Source organism: Aquarana catesbeiana, linkage group LG02 (genome assembly GCF_042186555.1).
Source record: "Aquarana catesbeiana isolate 2022-GZ linkage group LG02, ASM4218655v1, whole genome shotgun sequence".
Classification (NCBI taxonomy): domain Eukaryota; kingdom Metazoa; phylum Chordata; class Amphibia; order Anura; family Ranidae; genus Aquarana; species Aquarana catesbeiana.
This window is the reverse complement of record NC_133325.1, coordinates 524,897,304-524,915,283: the sequence shown is the minus strand read 5'-3', so window position 1 is coordinate 524,915,283 and position 17,980 is coordinate 524,897,304. Positions and strand designations below refer to the sequence as shown.

Genomic DNA, 17,980 nt, shown 5'->3' with positions numbered 1-17,980 from the left:
CCCCCCCCCAACTTGATTTGATTTGGACTCCATGCTTATGTAAATGTAATCTCCCAATTATAAGAATTTAAATGGTCCATAAAAATATGTAGTGTATCCTCATTTCCACTGCACATGAAAAAGGCATCATCAGAAAAGTAATTCAGGAGTAGATGTAGCATAAACAGCTTCGTCCTTACACCTAGCCATGAAAAGGTTTGCAAGACCAGGAGCAAAATTTTCTCCCATTGCAATGTCAGAACACTGCAAATAAAATGTGTCTGCTTACAAAATATAGCCATGCTCCAAAGCAAAACTTAGTCCAATTGACCTACCCATGAGGTCACCGAGTCTATGCCGCTAACAATAGAGCACCCTGGGAGATTTTCTAGACTTTTGTGTACTTAAGGTAGGTTATATATAATAGAAATGATATACAGTAAAACCTTGGTTTGAGAGCGTTTTGCAAGACGAGCAACATTTTTTAATAAATTTTGATATACAAGTAGCGTCATGTCACAACTAAGTATAAAACAGAACAGAGGCGGCTCTAAGTGTAGCAATATGGTTACATTAAATGAAGGTACAACATTTAGTAACTCACATGGCTGATGATTAAAAGAGGCACATCTAAGTATGCAGGCATCTGGGGTAAAGCTGTCCACACAGACCATCCTCCTGACCGCCATCGACGTCATCTCTTCTACTCTGCACTCTACAAGCGGTTCTAACCACGCTTTCAGATTTCTTTACTGCAGGGATGTCTTTCCGTTCACGACTGCAGACTGACAGCGGTGAGAGCCGGCAGTGCATTGGATGATCTATGTGGACAGCTTTACCCCAGATGCCTGCATACTTAGATGTGCCACTTTTAATCATCAACCATGTGAGTTGCTAAATGTTGTACCTTCATTAAATGTAACCTTATTGCTAGACTTAGAGGCACCTCTCTTCTCTTTTATACTCTAGCTCAAGCTGGGTTTTGCTTCTAATCCCCTTGTGGAGGCTTCCATTTGTGGATAGACATTTTATGGTTACGCAACCTGGTCACATTGCTATAATCTTTTTTTTTTTCAAATATAAATTTTATTGTTTTCAAAGAACAAAAAATACAAAGAATAAGAGTCAAGAGAACAAAGCAAAACCAAAATAAATAAAAGGGTGAAAACGGCAGATAGTACAGTACAGTGCCAGCCTTAACAACTGGTGTTCACAGGTAGTGACATGCGATAATGATAACCGTCATATCAGTACCAGCCATAATCGCAATGATACAATCATCTTCTATGTTTTCCATCTATAAAATAAAATGGCGTACTGGACAGTAAGTCTCACCATGTCTTCGTAGTTGTGTATCTGATTCTACTGCCCATTCCCTGAGTAAAAAAAATACCTAAAACCGTAGAGGAGAGGTATGTTGAGGGAGAGGTAAGGCGAGCTGAAGCATGGTGATTAAGAGAAAGGAAAAAAAAAAAAAAAAAAAAGGGGAAAGGGGGAAGGGGAAAGAAAGTCCGAGGAAATATGAGGGGAAGGGATAGGGAGAGAGGGGGGGGGGGGAGCCCGGGCGACAGGACACATCATCTTCAGATCTGTGGGGTTTTATTGTTCATGTGGCAAGCAGCGCTGTCCCTTCATCAGAGAATATAAAACTCCTCCAGAAGTAAGCGGGTCTTAGTTAGCAATGGTGGAAAGTTAAGTCCGAAGGTGTGCTTTAGGTCATTAGGGATCTGGGTTCCAAGATATTTGAGGGAAGCATCGGACCATTTAAATCTAAACTGTGATTTTAGGGAGCTTAATCTAGGCGGTGTGATATTAATCCCCATCGCCTCCGACTTATCAAAATTGATTTTTAGGTTGGCTAAGCTTCCATATCTATCAAATTCCCTGAGTAAATTTGGTAGGGATACTACTGGGTTGGTTAGTGAAAACATCAGATCGTCAGCGTAGGCTGAGATCTTGTATTGGGTGTCCCCTACTGTCACGCCGGATATATTCGGTTTAGATCGTATAGTGCATAAAAAGGGTTCTAGGGCCAAGGCAAACAGGAGTGGGGAGAGCGGGCAGCCCTGTCTGGTACCATTCGATATAGGGAATGGGTCTGATAGTATTCCGTTGGCTTTGACCTGGGCGGTGGGGTTGGAGTATAAGCTGAGGATCCATTGTAGCATCTTGTGCCCTAGGCCGATCTTTTTGAGAACTGAGGACATAAAAGCCCAACTAACCCGATCAAACGCCTTTTCCGCGTCTGTACTAAGGAAGACGCATGGGGTTTTAGTAGTCGAGACTATGTGAATGAGATTGAGCACCTTAGTAGTGTTGTCCCTCGCCTCTCGGCCAGGGACAAACCCTACTTGATCCGCATGTATTAATTCCGGTATGTGTTGGGTTAGTCTATTAGCCAGAATCTTTGTAAAGAGCTTAAGATCTACATTCAACAGGGATATAGGTCTATAGCTTCCACAGGCCGTCGCATCTTTACCTTCTTTCGGTATAAGGGAGATATGTGCCCTCAGAGTGTCTCTGGGTAAAGGGGTCCCTTCTCCTAGGCAGTTAAACATCTGAACCATGTGAGGGGCCAGAAGCGGCAGGAGGGTTTGGTAATATTGTAGGGTAAACCCATCAGGGCCCGGAGCTTTGCCGGGTTTCATCCCACTTACTGCTCGCTGTAGCTCCTCTACAGTAATGGGGTCCTCCAATTCTATACTTGCTGCCGTCGAAATTTGGGGTATTTGAGCTGTTGATATGTAATCATCTATCGTCGCGTTGTTTGGGGGTCGTACTGGAAGGTTGTATAGGGATGAGTGGTAGTCTCTAAATTCCTTCGCTATCTGGGTTGGTGTGATCTTTTTCTGTCCCGATGAGGTTATGATATGGGGAATGTATGTGGATAATTTATGACTTCTAACTGCTTTGGCGAGTAGTTTCCCACACTTATTCCCTGATTCGTAGGAGAATTTTCGACAAATTTGTAGTGCCGCTTTGGCTCTATAGTGTAATAGGTCTACTGCTTGCTTTCTGAGAGAAAGCAGTTCTGCTTCTAATGAGGCAACTGGGGTTTGTTTATGCTTTGATTCAATTGCATGGATTTTATGGAGAAGTAGGAGTAGTTGCTGCTCCCTTTCTCTTTTGATGCGAGCGCCATGCTTAATTAATACTCCTCTTATCACAGTCTTGTGGGCCTCCCATAGGATACCAGGGTCACAGTCTTCAATGTCATTAGTTTGGAAGTAATGTTTCAACTCATTTGTGACGTCTGTCATGACCTCTGGTGTCTGGAGTAGACTTTCGTTTAGTCTCCAAAACTTGGATCTAGTGTTCAGAGTGGATGTCAAGCTATAACGCAGAGTAATAGGCGCGTGATCCGACCATGTAATATTGCCTATCTCCACATTACGGACAGCTTCTAGTTGATTGTGTGGGACAAAGAAGTAATCTATTCTCGAATACACTTTATGCGGGGACGAGTAAAAAGTGTAGTCTCTCTCGCCTGAGTGGTGTAGTCTCCAAATGTCTAACAGTTGGGCATCGTGCAGATCCTGGATTATGCGTTTGTGTGTGCTCGTACGTACGGATGAGGCGCCCGATGAAGTGTCTACTGTAGGGACTAGGGGTATGTTAAGGTCACCCCCCATGATCAGTTGACCCTCCCTGAATTCTGCTAGTAGCTTCAGTATACGGTGTAAGAAGGTATCTTGACGGTCATTAGGGGCGTAGATAGTAGCCAATGTGACCTTCTTGTCCCCTATCCAGCCCTTAATACATAGCAGCCTTCAGTGTCCACCAAAGTGTCACTACATGTCCAGGGTACTACCCCCGATAGGAGTATGGATACTCCTTTGGATTTGGCAGCTACATTAGTGGCGTGGTAGTAATGTGGGAAGTACCGATTTTTAAGGCATGGTGGATTACCGGTCTTAAAGTGCGTTTCCTGGAGGAACGCTATGTCAGCATGTGCTCTTTTAAGGTCATGTAGTAGCATGCGTCTCTTTTCTGGTATGTTTAAACCCTTCGTGTTTAGTGAAAGGATGGTAATGGTGTCCATTGTCGCCCGGGCTTAGGGGTGTTAGTGGAGAGAGTGGGCTGAAGGGAAAGATTGGGGAAAAATTTAAGGGGGGAGAAGTAAGTAGATGTCAGTAAAGGCTAGATAGAAGAGAAGATGTGAAAGAGAAAGAGAAAGGAAGGGAAAGAGAGAAAGAGAAGACAGAAGAGGTGAGTATGTGGCCGTCCAATAAGACGGATAACTGACAGTTAAATCTAACTGTCGTGTACCTAAATGCAAATAAACTTATTTGCTAAGAAGCATGTCCCTGTGTACGCCAGGGAGATGCTCCGTCCGAATTGGGAAGAGGTAAGAGCTGACCGAGAGGGAGTCTCCCGATCCACTCCACGTCGCCCAGCTTGATAACATATGTTAACAATGAACGTTGTAACAACTTAAATGCTTATTAAGGAAAGGAAATAACAAAAAAAAAACCCAAAAAAGGGGAAAAAGGAAATACTCCAAGGGATCAATTTAAACCCAGGTATTTACCTATCCCCTGTCCATTTGTATTATGATAAACCCGAGGTTTAGCAATAGGAAACAAAGCCTTGTTTCCCCTCCCTCCACATCTGGATGTTCCATTCCAGCTCATCCCATCCCCCGAAAACCCCTGGGGTCACCCAGGCGTATTGGTGGCGTTATGTGTATGGTTCGTTCCAACAACTACTGCCCAGCTCTTAACTTTCAAAAGTGGGTGTTCTCTATAGAATACCTCCACAGCAGCATAGGTATATCACCATAAAAACTCGCATCATAGTTAGCCCCACATATTTGCAGATCACAGTATTAGATAAGTATAGTTATCAGCTAACCTCGAAGTACCTTTAACCCCATCCACTGGTTTAAGTTTATGTTCCCTGCGTCCTCAGCATGGCAGGAGAAGCTGAATCATCTGGTGTCCCCAGTCCATATTCCAAAGTCCTCTGGGTGACTACCAAAGTGTCCCGTTAGCCCTTCTGCACGGGAAAAGTGTGTACAAGTCCTGTGACAGGAGGCGTTGGCTGGGATTAATTAGGGTGGGGTGAGGGGTGAGAAAACAATCAAAGGAGGTGAGCAGGTCTTCCCATAGTGTTTACGGTGAGCAGGGGGAGATGGCCTCCCCCCTCTCTGCCCGCAGCCCCTCCCTCCCTTACTTCAACAGCATGTGGTTCTGTGCAAGCAGAGACGCAGAAAACATACGGACATATTTCTGTCTGTGTAAGGCATTCATATGGCGCTCCCCTCCACCTAATCTCCTTGTAAGCTGCCAGTGTTTCCTCGTGGTTGGTGATTTCAAACACTATAGCCAGGGGGAGGTGAGGGCAGTCAACCCAGCAGGACCTCTAAACCATGAGGGGGGGCTCCCAGAAGGTAGCGATGGTTTGCTATCATGGTAAAGAGAGGAAATCAGGGGATGGGAGAAGTTCACATAAGGTACCAGAACCCGCACGGGGAGAGTGAAATATCAGGGGGAAAACCGGTCTTCGCTATCTCACCGCAATACTGATATCGCTCAGTCCTCTCTTGGTGCTTCTGCAGGGTTGAGACGAGATCTGCGCTGGCTCCTCTGTGGTCTGGGTGATCTGGCTCTTCGTATGCCCGACATTCCTGGACGTGGATTAGAGCACTGCAACAGCTGCAGCCAGTCAGGCACCTCGATGGGTTCTATGTCCATGAAGGAGAATAGGGCAGGAAGGTCTGCGGGGGTCCGGAGAGTAAAAGAGTGTTGGGCTTTCTTGAATGTTATGGAGATTGGGAAGCCCCACCGGTATGTGAGACCACTGTGCCTGGCAGCCTCCAGAACTGGCTTCAACAGGGCCCTCCTCTGCAGTGTCGCTCTGGATAAGTCCGGCATGATGCGAACAGCAGCTCCGTCGAATTCCAGATCTCCCTTCTCCCAAGCTGTACGGAGTATTAGCTCCTTGTGGGTATACTGGTGGATTCGGCAAATGACATCCCTTGGTCTGTCCGGGTTAGCTGAGCGCGGGCCGAGAGCTCTGTGAATTCGATCGAAGGACAGGTTGAGGGGGAACGAGGTTCCCGTGAGATCTCTGAAAATTGCAAGGGCAGATGCTGCCAGGTCTTCCGAGCCAGTGGCCTCTGGCAAACCCCTTAAGCGCAAATTATTGCGCCTGCTGCGGTCCTCGATTTCTTCCATATGGAGCTGTTGTGTAAGAATAGCCTCAGCCTGGGATGTCTGTGCCGCTTCCACCGCGGATATCCGCCGTTCCATTGCCGCCACTGAGGTTTCTCCAGTCCCCATTCGCTCCGATAATGAGTGCACTTCTTGTCTCACCACAGCTATCTCTTTACGGTGATTTTCTTCCATTCTGCTGACTATAGTTTCTATGTCCGAGTGGGTTGGGAGAGCCTGCAGCAGCGCTCTTAATTCAGTGTCAGCTTGTAAAATCAATGGTGTGGGAGATGGCTGTGATGGTGCTTGGGTTACCATACGGAACATCTCCGGTATAGTGCAGTCCACATCCAGATTATCTGCCCTCGATAGGGAGGTAGAGGGGGCCCGCGGCTGTTGTTCAGCAGGAGGACCAGGCCTCGTGGTGTCCGCCATCTTGGTGATCGGGGAGGCCCCCTGGCTGCTCAAGAGGTACCGCTGGATGTCTGTATTCCTGTGCGGTTTGGGAGATTCCCCTTTCTTCTGCTTTCCTCTCCGCTTCCCAGCGGAGTACATTCCAGGTGAACCGAGAAGGTTATTGCTGAATAAAAGCTGTTTAAGGACGGGTCGGACCGGGAGCTCCTCAAGCACACGTCTTCACTCAGCCATGTCCAGACCACGCCCTTGCTATAATCTTTTTATATGGACTATAAACTGAAGGACCTATGAATAAATGGTTGTGGAACAAATCATTTGAGTTTCCATTATTTCTTATGGGGAAATTTGCTTTGATACAAGTGCTTTAGATTACAAGCATGTTTCTGGAACGATTTATGCTCGCAATCCAAGGTTTTACTGTATAGGAATTATAACAGGAATTCTAAGAGCCATGGGAACTAACTACATGTATGCTGCCTCCCTGTGACGTTCACTGTATACACGCTGACTTCTGTTCCTGTAAGTGCAATTCAAACAAACTGGGATTCTGTGTTTTAGTTACTACACTATGGTATTTATTTCTCTTTCTTTATAACTCTATTGAGATTGGCATTTAGGATTACTGAGTAAACGTGCTGGTGAAACCTGTCATAGCAAGGCAGCCAGGCGAATTGTGATCTCTTTGTGGGATTTTGCGTGTCAACACCAGACCAACACTGGATGTTCTATGCTGATTAATCGCAGGACTACTCACTTCTGGGACTTTTTGTTCACTTTATCTTCGTTATCTTTATTTGTTCACATTGCATGATACTGTAAATGTCCATGGGAGTATTTATTGATTATATATTTATACATTTTTTATATTTGTTGAAATATGAGATGATTTAGCAACACTTAAAAGGAGCTGTAAAAGCAGAAGTTCTTTAACCACTTGAGCCCCGGACCATTATGCTGCCTAAGGACCAGAGGTCTTTTTCCAATTTGGCACTGTGTCGCTTTAACTGCTAATTGCGCGGTCATGCAATGCTGTACCCAAACGAAATTTGCGTCCTTTTCTTCCCACAAATAGAGCTTTCTTTTGATGGTATTTGATCACCTCTGCGGTTTTTATTTTTTGCGCTATAGACGGAAAAAGACCGAAAATTTTGAAAAAAAATGATATTTTCTACTTTTTGTTATAAAAAAAATCCAATAAACTCAATTTTAGTCATACATTTAGGCCAAAATGTATTCAGCCACATGTCTTTGGTAAAAAAAATGTCAATAAGCGTATATTTATTGGTTTGCGCAAAAGTTATAGCGTCTACAACTAGGGTACATTTTCTGTAATTTATACAGCTTTTAGTTTATGACTGCCTATGTCATTTCTTGAGGTGCTAAAATGGCAGGGCAGTACAAAACCTTCCCAAATGACCCCATTTTGGAAAGTAGACACCCCAAGGAAATTGCTGAGAGGCATGTTGAACCCACTGAATATTTATTTTTTTTGTTCTAAGTGATTGAATAATGACAAAAAAAAAAAAAAAAATATTTACAAAAAGTTGTCACTAAATGATATATTGCTCACACAGGCCATGGGCCTATGTGGAATTGCACCCCAAAATACATTCTGCTGCTTCTCCTGAGTATGGGGATACCACATGTGTGAGACTTTTTGGGAGCCTAGCCGCGTACGGGGCCCCGAAAACCAATCACCGCCTTCAGGATTTCTAAGGGTGTAAATTTATGATTTCACTCTTAACTGCCTATCACAGTTTCGGAGGCCATGGAATGCCCAGGTGGCACAAAACCCCCCCAAATGACCCCATTTTGGAAAGTAGACACCCCAAGCTATTTGCTGAGAGGCATGGTGAGTATTTTGCAGCTCTCATTTGTTTTTGAAAATGAAGAAAGACAAGAAAAAACATTTTTTTTTTCAATTTTCAAAACTTTGTGACAAAAAGTGAGGTTTGCAAAATACTCACTATACCTCTCAGCAAATAGCTTTGGGTGTCTACTTTCCAAAATGGGGTCATTTGGGGGGGTTTTGTGCCACCTGGGCATTCCATGACCTCCGAAACTGTGATAGGCAGTGAAGAGTGAAATCAAAAATTCACGCTCTTAGAAAGCCTGAAGGCGGTGCTTGGTTTTCGGGGTCCCGTGCGCGGCTAGGCTCCCAAAAAGTCTCACACATGTGGTATCCCCGTACTCAGGAGAAGCAGCAGAATGTATTTTGGGGTGTAATTTCACATATTCCCATGGCATGTTTGAGCAATATATCATTTAGTGACAATTTTGTGCAAAAAAAAAAAAAAAAAAAAATTTGTCTCTTTCCCGCAACTTGTGTCGCAATATAAAATATTCCATGGACTCGACATGCCTCTCAGCAAACAGCTTGGGGTGTCTACTTTCCAAAATGGGGTCATTTGGGGGGGTTTTGAACTGTCCTGGCATTTTATGCACAACATTTAGAAGCTTGTCACACATCACCCAACTCTTCTAACCACTTGAAGACAAAGCCCTTTCTGACACTTATTGTTTACATGAAAAAGTTATCTTTTTTTGCAAGAAAATTACTTTGAACCCCCAAACATTATATATTTTTTTAAAGCAAATGCCCTACAGATTAAAATGGTGGGTGTTTCATTTTTTTTTTTTTCACACAGTATTTGCGCAGCGATTTTTCAAACGCATTTTTTGGGGAAAAAACACACTTTTTTAAATTATAATGCACTAAAACACACTATATTGCCCAAATGTTTGATGAAATAAAAAAGATGATCTTAGGCCGAGTACATGGATACCAAACATGACATGCTTTACAATTGCGCACAAACGTGCAGTGGCAACAAAATAAATACATTTTTAAAAGCCTTTAAAAGCCTTTACAGGTTACCACTTTAGATTTACAGAGGAGGTCTACTGCAAAAATTACTGCCCTCGATCTGACCTTCGCGGTGATACCTCACATGCATGGTGCAATTGCTGTTTATGTTTGACGACAGACCGCCGCTTGCGTTCGCCTTAGCGCGAGAGCAGGGGGCGACAGGGGTTTTTTTTTTTTTTTTTTTTTCTTTATTTTTTTTTCCTTTTTTATCTTATTTTTAAACTGTTCCTTTCATTTTTTTTTTTTTTTTTTTAATCATTTTTATTGTTATCTCGGGGAATGTAAATATCCCCTATGATAGCAATAGGTAGTGACAGGTACTCTTTTTTGAAAAAATTGGGGTCTATTAGACTCTAGATCTCTCCTCTGCCCTCAAAGCATCTGACCACACTAAGATCGGTGTGATAAAATGCTTCCCCAATTTCCCAATGGCGCTATTTACATCCGGCGAAATCTAAGTCATAAAATGCTCGTAGCTTCCGGTTTCTTAGGCCATAGAGATGTTTGGAGCCACTCTGGACTCTGATCAGCTCTATGGTCAGCTGGCTGAATCACCGGCTGCATTCTCAGGTTCCCTGTTGAGACAGGAGAGCCCGGGAAAAACACGGAAGACGGTGGGGGCATTCCCTCCCACGGCTTGTAAAAGCAGTCTAGAGGCTAATTAGCCGCTAGGATTGCTTTTACATGAAAGCCGACCGCTGGCTGAAAAGAATGATACCAAGATGATACCTAAACCTGCAGGCATCATTCTGGTATAACCACTCAAAGTCGTGAATGGCGTACCTGAAGACAAAAAAATGGTTAACAATAAAGCACAGTAAACGGTAAAGTATAAAAAATTGCATACCTGAAAAGCAAACATGATAAAACATAATAACAATAAAACATTGCAGAATAGAATACAGTAAAAAGAGCAGAACAATAGAGAGAGAGAATAGAGAGAGAGAGAACAATAAAACGACAACTATTTTTTTTTATTTTATATATATATTTTTTTTTTTACACTTTTTTTGTAACTAACTTTTATAACTGTAACCGGTTCCAGGTTCGGGTCTCTCAAAATGCGATGGCATCTTGGGAGACCCTGTGAAAGTGTGCCTAGTCTGTGCAATGCTGTACCCTACACTAATACTCAACTAGTGCATGGTAGTGTTCAAAACATTCACCAATGCAAAAACCAGTTTTGTCAGGACAGGAGGGACAATAATAGCGGGTGTCACGCCTATATCCGTGCTTGCTGCAGACACAACATCTTTTTTGGGGGGTTCGTTGGGTAGGGGTACTGGGGAGGACATAAAGAAAATGCCTCTCATGCAGCCGACTGCACTTGGTTGGGGATGTGAATGGGGGGAAGTACGGGCGCTGCAGAAGTGGTGGGTTCCCAATTAGGATTGGCGAATGCAGCAGGAAGGGCATTATGGGCACGACGGGCCTGTGTTTGTCTTTTTGGTGGCAGCGGGACACTACTTGTGCTTGCCACCTCACCAGCTTGAACTGCACTTATGGGACTCGCCACGTCACCAAGTGTTACTGCAGTGCTGGTTTGACTACGACCGGGGTGTACTAGGCCACTGGTGCTTGCCAGTTCACCAAAACGCTACAAAAAAAACTGTTAGCGATCGCAGGGATCAGGCCTGACTCTGCGAATGCTGCAGTTATGTGTTTAGTGTTTTGTAAGTGACAGTGATCGATCGATACTGCACTTGGGTGGGCTGGGCTGGGCCGGGCGGAGGGGCAAAACGCAGGTGCTAGCAGGTATCTGGGCTGATCCCACTAACACTGCATTTTTGGGAACCCTAAACTGCTGGGGACGCTAGTATAGATCTGATCGGATCAGATATTGATCCGTTCAGATACTATACCACTAAGGGAGGTGTATGCTGCGTGCGTGGGTGTTAGCGGTACTGGCGCTAACCTGACGCTGCTTGGGGCTGGTGCTTGCCAGTTCACCAAAATGCTACCAAAAAAACTGTTAGCGATCGCAGGGATCAGGCCTGACTCTGCGAACGCTGCAGTTATGCGTTTAGTGTTTCGTAAGTGACAGTGATCGATCGATACTGCACTTGGGTGGGCTGGGCCGGGCGGAGGGGCAAAACGCAGGTGCTAGCAGGTATCTGGGCTGATCCCGCTAACACTGCGTTTTTGGGAACCCTAAACTGCTGGGGACGCCAGTATAGATCTGATCAGATACTATACCACTAAGGGAGGCGTATGCTGCGTGCGTGGGTGTTAGCGGTACTGGCGCTAATCTGACGCTGCCTGGGGCGACGCATATCACCGCCGGGCGATCAGGGGGCTAAACCTTTATTCGGTAATAAACGGCGGGTGCCCTGACACTATAAAAAATAAACGAACTAACCAGCGTCACCTGTAACGGTTATACGGTGATCAGTGGTGAAAGGGTTAACTAGGGGGCCATCAAGGGGTTAAAACATTTATTAGGTAGTATATGGGGGTCCCTGACGCTATAAAACACTGACGGCGAACCTAAATATTTACGTCCCTAACTAGCGTCACCAGCGACACTAATACAGGCTAACCCTAACTGTCCCAACACTGTAACTGTCACAAACTGACACCAATGCAGTAATCAGAAAAAAAAAAAAACTGCTTGGTGTCAGTTTGTGACAGGGGGGGGGGTGATTGGGGGGGGGATCGGGGTGTTTTGTGTGCCTGGCATGTTCTACTGTGTGTGTTTGTGTTTTACACTCACATAGATGTCTTCTCTCCTCGGCGCCGGAACGGAAAATACAGAGCCGAGGAGAGATTACATCACTTCCTTTGCTGCTGTTTAGCATACAGCAGCAAAGGAAGATTCTCATTGGCCGGCGGCGATCGCGAGGGGGGGGGCCACGAACGGATGGCCTCCCCCTCACCTCCGATCGCCGGGGGACAAAACAGGACCGCCTCGGGCACCGGGGGGGGGGTCCGGTTGGACCCCCCACCCGCGGGAGGCAAATCACGTATATGTACGTGATTTTGCCTGCCCGTGCCGCCTTGCCGACGTACATCGGCGTGAGGCGGTCCTTAAGTGGTTAATCTTAATGCATTCTATGCATTAGGATAAAAAGCCTTCTGTGTGAAGCAGCTGCCCCAGCATCCCCTAACAATTATCTGAGCCTCCTCTCTGTCCAGCGCTGTCCACAAATTCCTCAGCTGTCTGGGACTCTCCCTCCTGAGAGGGGATGGGGCCAAACGGCAGCTCCGTGTCTGAATGGACACACGGAGCTTCAGCTCGGCTCAGGTGCCCCCATAGCAAGCTGCTTGCTGTCGGGCCACTTGACAGGATGGAGGCGCCAGGAGCAGCAAAGAGGTACCCCCAAGAAGAGGAGGATCCGGGCTGCCCTATGCAAAACCACAGCACAGAGCAGGTAAGTATGTACATGTTTGTTATTTTATTTTATTTTTTTAAACAAGACTTTACAATCACTTTAAAGGGACAGCACACCTTTGGTGAAGTCCCTTTGGGGCCCCAGTAGAAGACCCTTAGGTTGAAATGTGTCGGGCTGTTACACCATTCTAGTCTAGTGCCCATGCAGGGTCCAGTACCTGAAGTGACATTACAGGCCAGGTCCTGCATCTTCTCCAGGCAGGGTCTGGGCACAGTCCCCCAAAGCTCAGGCAAGAGAGTCAACCAATCGAGAAGCTGCAGAAAGCCACAGTGGCTATGGTACAGCCAATAATCATGAAAGAATAATCATAAAAAAAAAAAAAACACTCCACATAAAAAAGGTAATCTCTCAGAGGGGAGATGATGTCTAGCAAAAAACAGAGACTTGAGTAAGGAGGGAGTAAGTGGGGGGGTGTTATACAGAGGATGTCCCTGCAGCTTTGCTTTTTTTCCAGTATTCAATCACCTGAAGGTAGCTGCATATAACTCATGTTTAATAACTAAAAACTTGTGTCCTGTAGTGTACGACTAAGGAAATTAGATTTTTGATTTGCAACTAAAATCCATTCTTTGGAATACAACACAAAACACAGGTCTCATCCATTCTTCCCAGTTTAGTTATCCAAGTTCATTTAGTAAACTAAGGAAAAGGAGGCATGGCTAACCATGTGATAAAACATTTATGACAGATGTGCCCATGAACTGATCTGTGCTTTGAAACTTCGAAACTCTGCCAACCACTGTCTACATCTGAACTGCCTGTCATTTTGTATTTTTTTTTATGCAAATGCTACTGTATGTGCATGGAGGTGCTGGTTCTCCAGCTTCAACACTTAGACTCACTGATCCAGAACAAGTATGCAGATAAAATGAGCCATTACAGTGACTTTTTTAATGAAACTACTACTTTTATGCTTAGAAAAGGGAAAAAATACCTGTGGTACAATCCCTTTGACTAGGAGGCTGGGGCTTAATGGAAGACAGCATGATCCATTCAGAGTAAAGAATTGTTTGACATCCTCCAATCCATTCTTAAGTATTTCCTATGCAAAAAAAAACACACACAAAGATATTTTAAGTCTTTGAAGGTCCTCATTTATCGAAATTATGGTATAAAGCAATAGTTAATCAAATTCAACTGAATTTGTACTGTAATACTGATGGACTAATTTTTGCTACTCATCCAAGTTTTTAGTTCTAAATGCTTGTCCTTCTAGTGACTGACTGTAAAGTTATTTTTTCAAAAAAAATAACAAACATGTCATACTTACCTGCTCTGGGCAATGGTTTTGCAGAGACCGCAGCACTGATCCTCCTCTTCTCCGGTCTCCCACCGGCGCTCTCAGTTCCCCCTCATCTCCATGTGCCACCATAGGAAGCCGCATCCTATGGTGGCACACAAGTGGGCTCGATCTCAAGCGAGGCTGTGTGCGTTTATCGACACAGTGTGGTTTTGCCCCACCCCCAGCTCACTCACCACTGGATTTGATTGAGCCAATGGCTCCAGCTGCAGACTCCATGTCCAATGATTAGAGAGCACAGTGCTGGATTCAGATTAGGCTCAGGTACGTATTTGGGGGGGGGGGGGGGGCATAAAAGGTTTTTTTACCTTAATGCAGAGAATGCATTAAATGAAAAAAAAAGTAAGCCTTTACAACTACTATAACATACCCTGGAGAACTGAAGACTCTATTTGGATCAGTAAAAAAATCTTTAAACATTACATCACAAGTACAGGTGAATGTGTATTTATTACTGGCTATTTTTTTACTATAAATATTGGTATAAACAAGTGGACACAAAGCGCCTTATCAATTCTACACTTTCGTAATAAACTGGGTTTACTCTGCTGCAGTGGGAGACACTGCATGTAATTTGCACGGGAATCGCAGCACATTCCTGTGCAAAAATACATGCGGTGTCTCTGGGGTGCAATTTGAACCATGGATTTGGTGTCGGACCCTTATTTTGTCTACACCAGAATTGGATTGCATGGGTGTTCGCACCCATGCAATCCGATTCTGCAAATCGCGCTGCGTTTTGCGAACGGATTGTGGGATGTCGGTAACTTAACATACACTCCGCAATCAGTTGTCATGGACAGGTTGCGATTTAGATGTGGTGCCGGATCCGCATCTAGTGTGAACCCAGGCTTGATAGTAGCAAAGCATGGGTAAAACAGTCAGCAACCGATATAGAAACTGTACTGTATGTAGAAACTGATAAATGAGACAGTATAACCAAACTGGTTATGGTGCCAAGAATTTAAAGTAACCAAAAAGCCCTCATTTTAATTAGTGTGTAGCACAGTAAAGCCTTCTAAAAACAGAAGGTATTCACAAGTCTCATTCTATCACATATCCCCAAAACATGAGAATTAGACATGTGTAATTTGTTTCGGTCCAAATACAATATTTTGGTTATTTGGTGATTCGGATGTATCCAAATCTTTGAATTAAATATAGTATTAACAAATTTCGTTGAAATCCATTAAAATTTGTTTTATTGGTTTTCTAACAAATCCCAACTTTTCAGAACAATTTGAATTCAGATCGGTCGAAATACGATCGACCAATTCAAATTCTGTTTGAAGAATAGCTGGTTGTTAAGCAGCGGGCCGGGAAGCCGGCCGCCCACGTCCTTAACAACCATGACTCATCTGTCAGCTGGCTTCCCCACTGACAAATGAATGTAAAGAAAAGAATGAGGGCATTGCCCAGCAACAGAAAATGTTTAAAAAAAAAACAGACCCTTATCCGAGCAAGGTCAGGAAAGGGGGGGGGTGCAAGCATCTCCCCCCCGAACCACACCAGGCCACATGCCCTCAACATGGGGGGGTGCTTTGGGGCATGCCTCCCCATCCCGAAGCACCTTAAGCACCTTGTCCCCTTGTTGATGGGGACAAGGGCCTCATCCCCACAACTGTGGCCGGTGGTTGTGGGGCTCTACGGGCAGGGGGCTTATCAGAATCTGGAAGCCCCCTTTAGCAAGGGGGCACCCAGATCCTGTCCCCGCCTATGTGAATATCGGATAAATAGTACCCCTACCCATTCACCAAAAAGTGTCAAAAAGTACTAAAAGCGCAAAGACAGTTTGACAATTCCTTTATTAAAAATTAAAAAAAAAATTGGTGTCTCTGACCGGTGCATGCTGGGTCCGTGATGTCAGAGGGGGCGGTGCCAACAAGTGATGTAGACAGGTGGCCCTGCCCCTTACCTGAATAAGAACTGTCAAACGGAGTAGACTGCAGTAGGCAGATGGCTTCCGTGACAGCGAGAGTGTCTTTTTATTCTTTTTTTTTGTTTTCAGGTGCGGCGTGATTGAACATGGGTCTACATCAGGGGACACAATTTTTTTTTATTTTTTACCAAAGGATTTGTCAAAACTGTTATTTTACTTTTTGACACTTTTTTGGTGAATGGGTAGGGGTACTATGTACCCAAAACTCATTCACATAGGGAGGGGGCTGGGATCTGGGGGCCCCCTTGTTAAAGGGGGCTTCCAGACTCTGATAAGCCCCCTGCCTACAGACCTCTGCAACCACCAGCCATGGTTGTGGGGATGAGGCCTTTGTCCCCATCAACATGGGGACAAGGTGCTTTGGAGGGGCTTCCCCAAAGCCCCCCCTCCATGCTGAGGGCATGTGGCCTGGTATGGTTCACGAGGGGGCAATGCTCATTCATCCCGCCCCCATTCCTGACCAGCCAGGCTGCATGGCCGGATAAGGGTCTGGTATGGATTTTGGGGGGTGGGACCTCACGCTGTTTCATTTAACATTTTTCTATTGCCAGGCATTTCCAGCATTCTTTTTTTTTTTTCTTTACAGATAATGAGTCATGGTTGTTAAGGACGCGGGCAACCGACTTCCTGACCCCCGCTGTTTAACAACCAGCTATTCTTCACACAGAATTAAAATAAGTTGAACATTTTTCAATCGATCAAAATTCGAATTCCTTCGAAAATTAATAAACTAAACAAATAACGAAAATGAAACAAAATGTACTGAAAACAAAACAAAACTAAAAGGATATTCCGAAACCAAACTAAACTAATTCCATAACAACACAAAATTAGTAAGATAACGAATCTATTCTAAATGAATTTTTCCATTCTGCACATGTCTAATGAGAATTATTCCTCATTTCAGGAAAGTAGACTGAGCCATGCAAATCATAGTTTTTCGCCCCTCTGGCCAGATGCACATCCAGAACGGCTGATATATAGTGCAAATATTTTAGCTATCAAAATGTGCAGTGTATGAAAACCATGTCTTCTATGCAGTAGCGTTAAGCTGATAAACCTAGTACCCATACCCTTGTGATTTATCAACCTTTGCTGTATCAAAAGTGTTTGAAAGCACATGTCTTAAAGTTTAGTTTTGCAGACTCTGCACCTTCTGGGAAAATTTGTCACTGGAACATGCATAAAGGGAAAATCTTCTGAAAGAGACAAGTGTCTAAGCTGAGATTTCCCTTTCACATCCTACAGGACAAGTGAAGGGAGATCTCCCCAATGGAGATTGCAATTTAAAAAGCCCTGGCAAGGACATGGTTCTCTTTTTGCAATCAAAGCTCTATTAAGCAAATTTATTTTTGTCTGTTGGCTAATTCTTTATAGGTAGAGTTAGGTTAATATATGTATATTTAGACATGGGCACAATTTTATTTTTTTTTTCAGGTATTTCCCAAAACATATTCAAGATATAGTTAGTTATTTTTTTTTTATTTAAAGATATGATACAGATACAAATATAGAGACAACTTTGCATTGCATATAAATAGTAATGAGCGCAATGAGCACAACCATACAAAACAATTGCATGTGAGTGAAGGGAACTCTTCAATCAGGCTCACACCACTAGCTGAAGTCTAATATAGGATAAATATATGCTTCTTACCAGAAAAAATGTAGAAGGTCCCCGTGGGGTTTTTAAGCAGCAATAAAAAAAAAGGGTTTTTGTAAAAAAAAAATTGTTTTTATTAGCAAAATACTCCGAACATGATTTGAAGAATACAGGAATTTAAAAATATGAGCTCCGGTTTCACATATAACGAGACATGATAGGTACTTTTATAAATCAAGCAAAAACACACATAATTAATCACTGGGAGTGTATGTATGATACTACTCTAAACAATATCACTTGTGATTATAATAATGTTTGCCAAT

General features: G+C 44.0%; 1 protein-coding gene across 4 annotated transcripts in view; it reads right to left on the bottom strand.

Annotated features, from left to right (window-relative positions):
* Window positions 1–17,980, bottom strand: part of PIK3C2B (phosphatidylinositol-4-phosphate 3-kinase catalytic subunit type 2 beta) — a 1,217,858-nt gene that overhangs the window by 282,217 nt on the left and 917,661 nt on the right. For all 4 annotated transcript variants that reach the window (XM_073615832.1, XM_073615830.1, XM_073615833.1 and 1 more), the window contains one exon: window positions 13,747–13,854. In XM_073615832.1, the coding sequence (XP_073471933.1) occupies window positions 13,747–13,854 (108 nt within the window). The remainder of the gene's footprint in view (window positions 1–13,746; window positions 13,855–17,980) is intronic.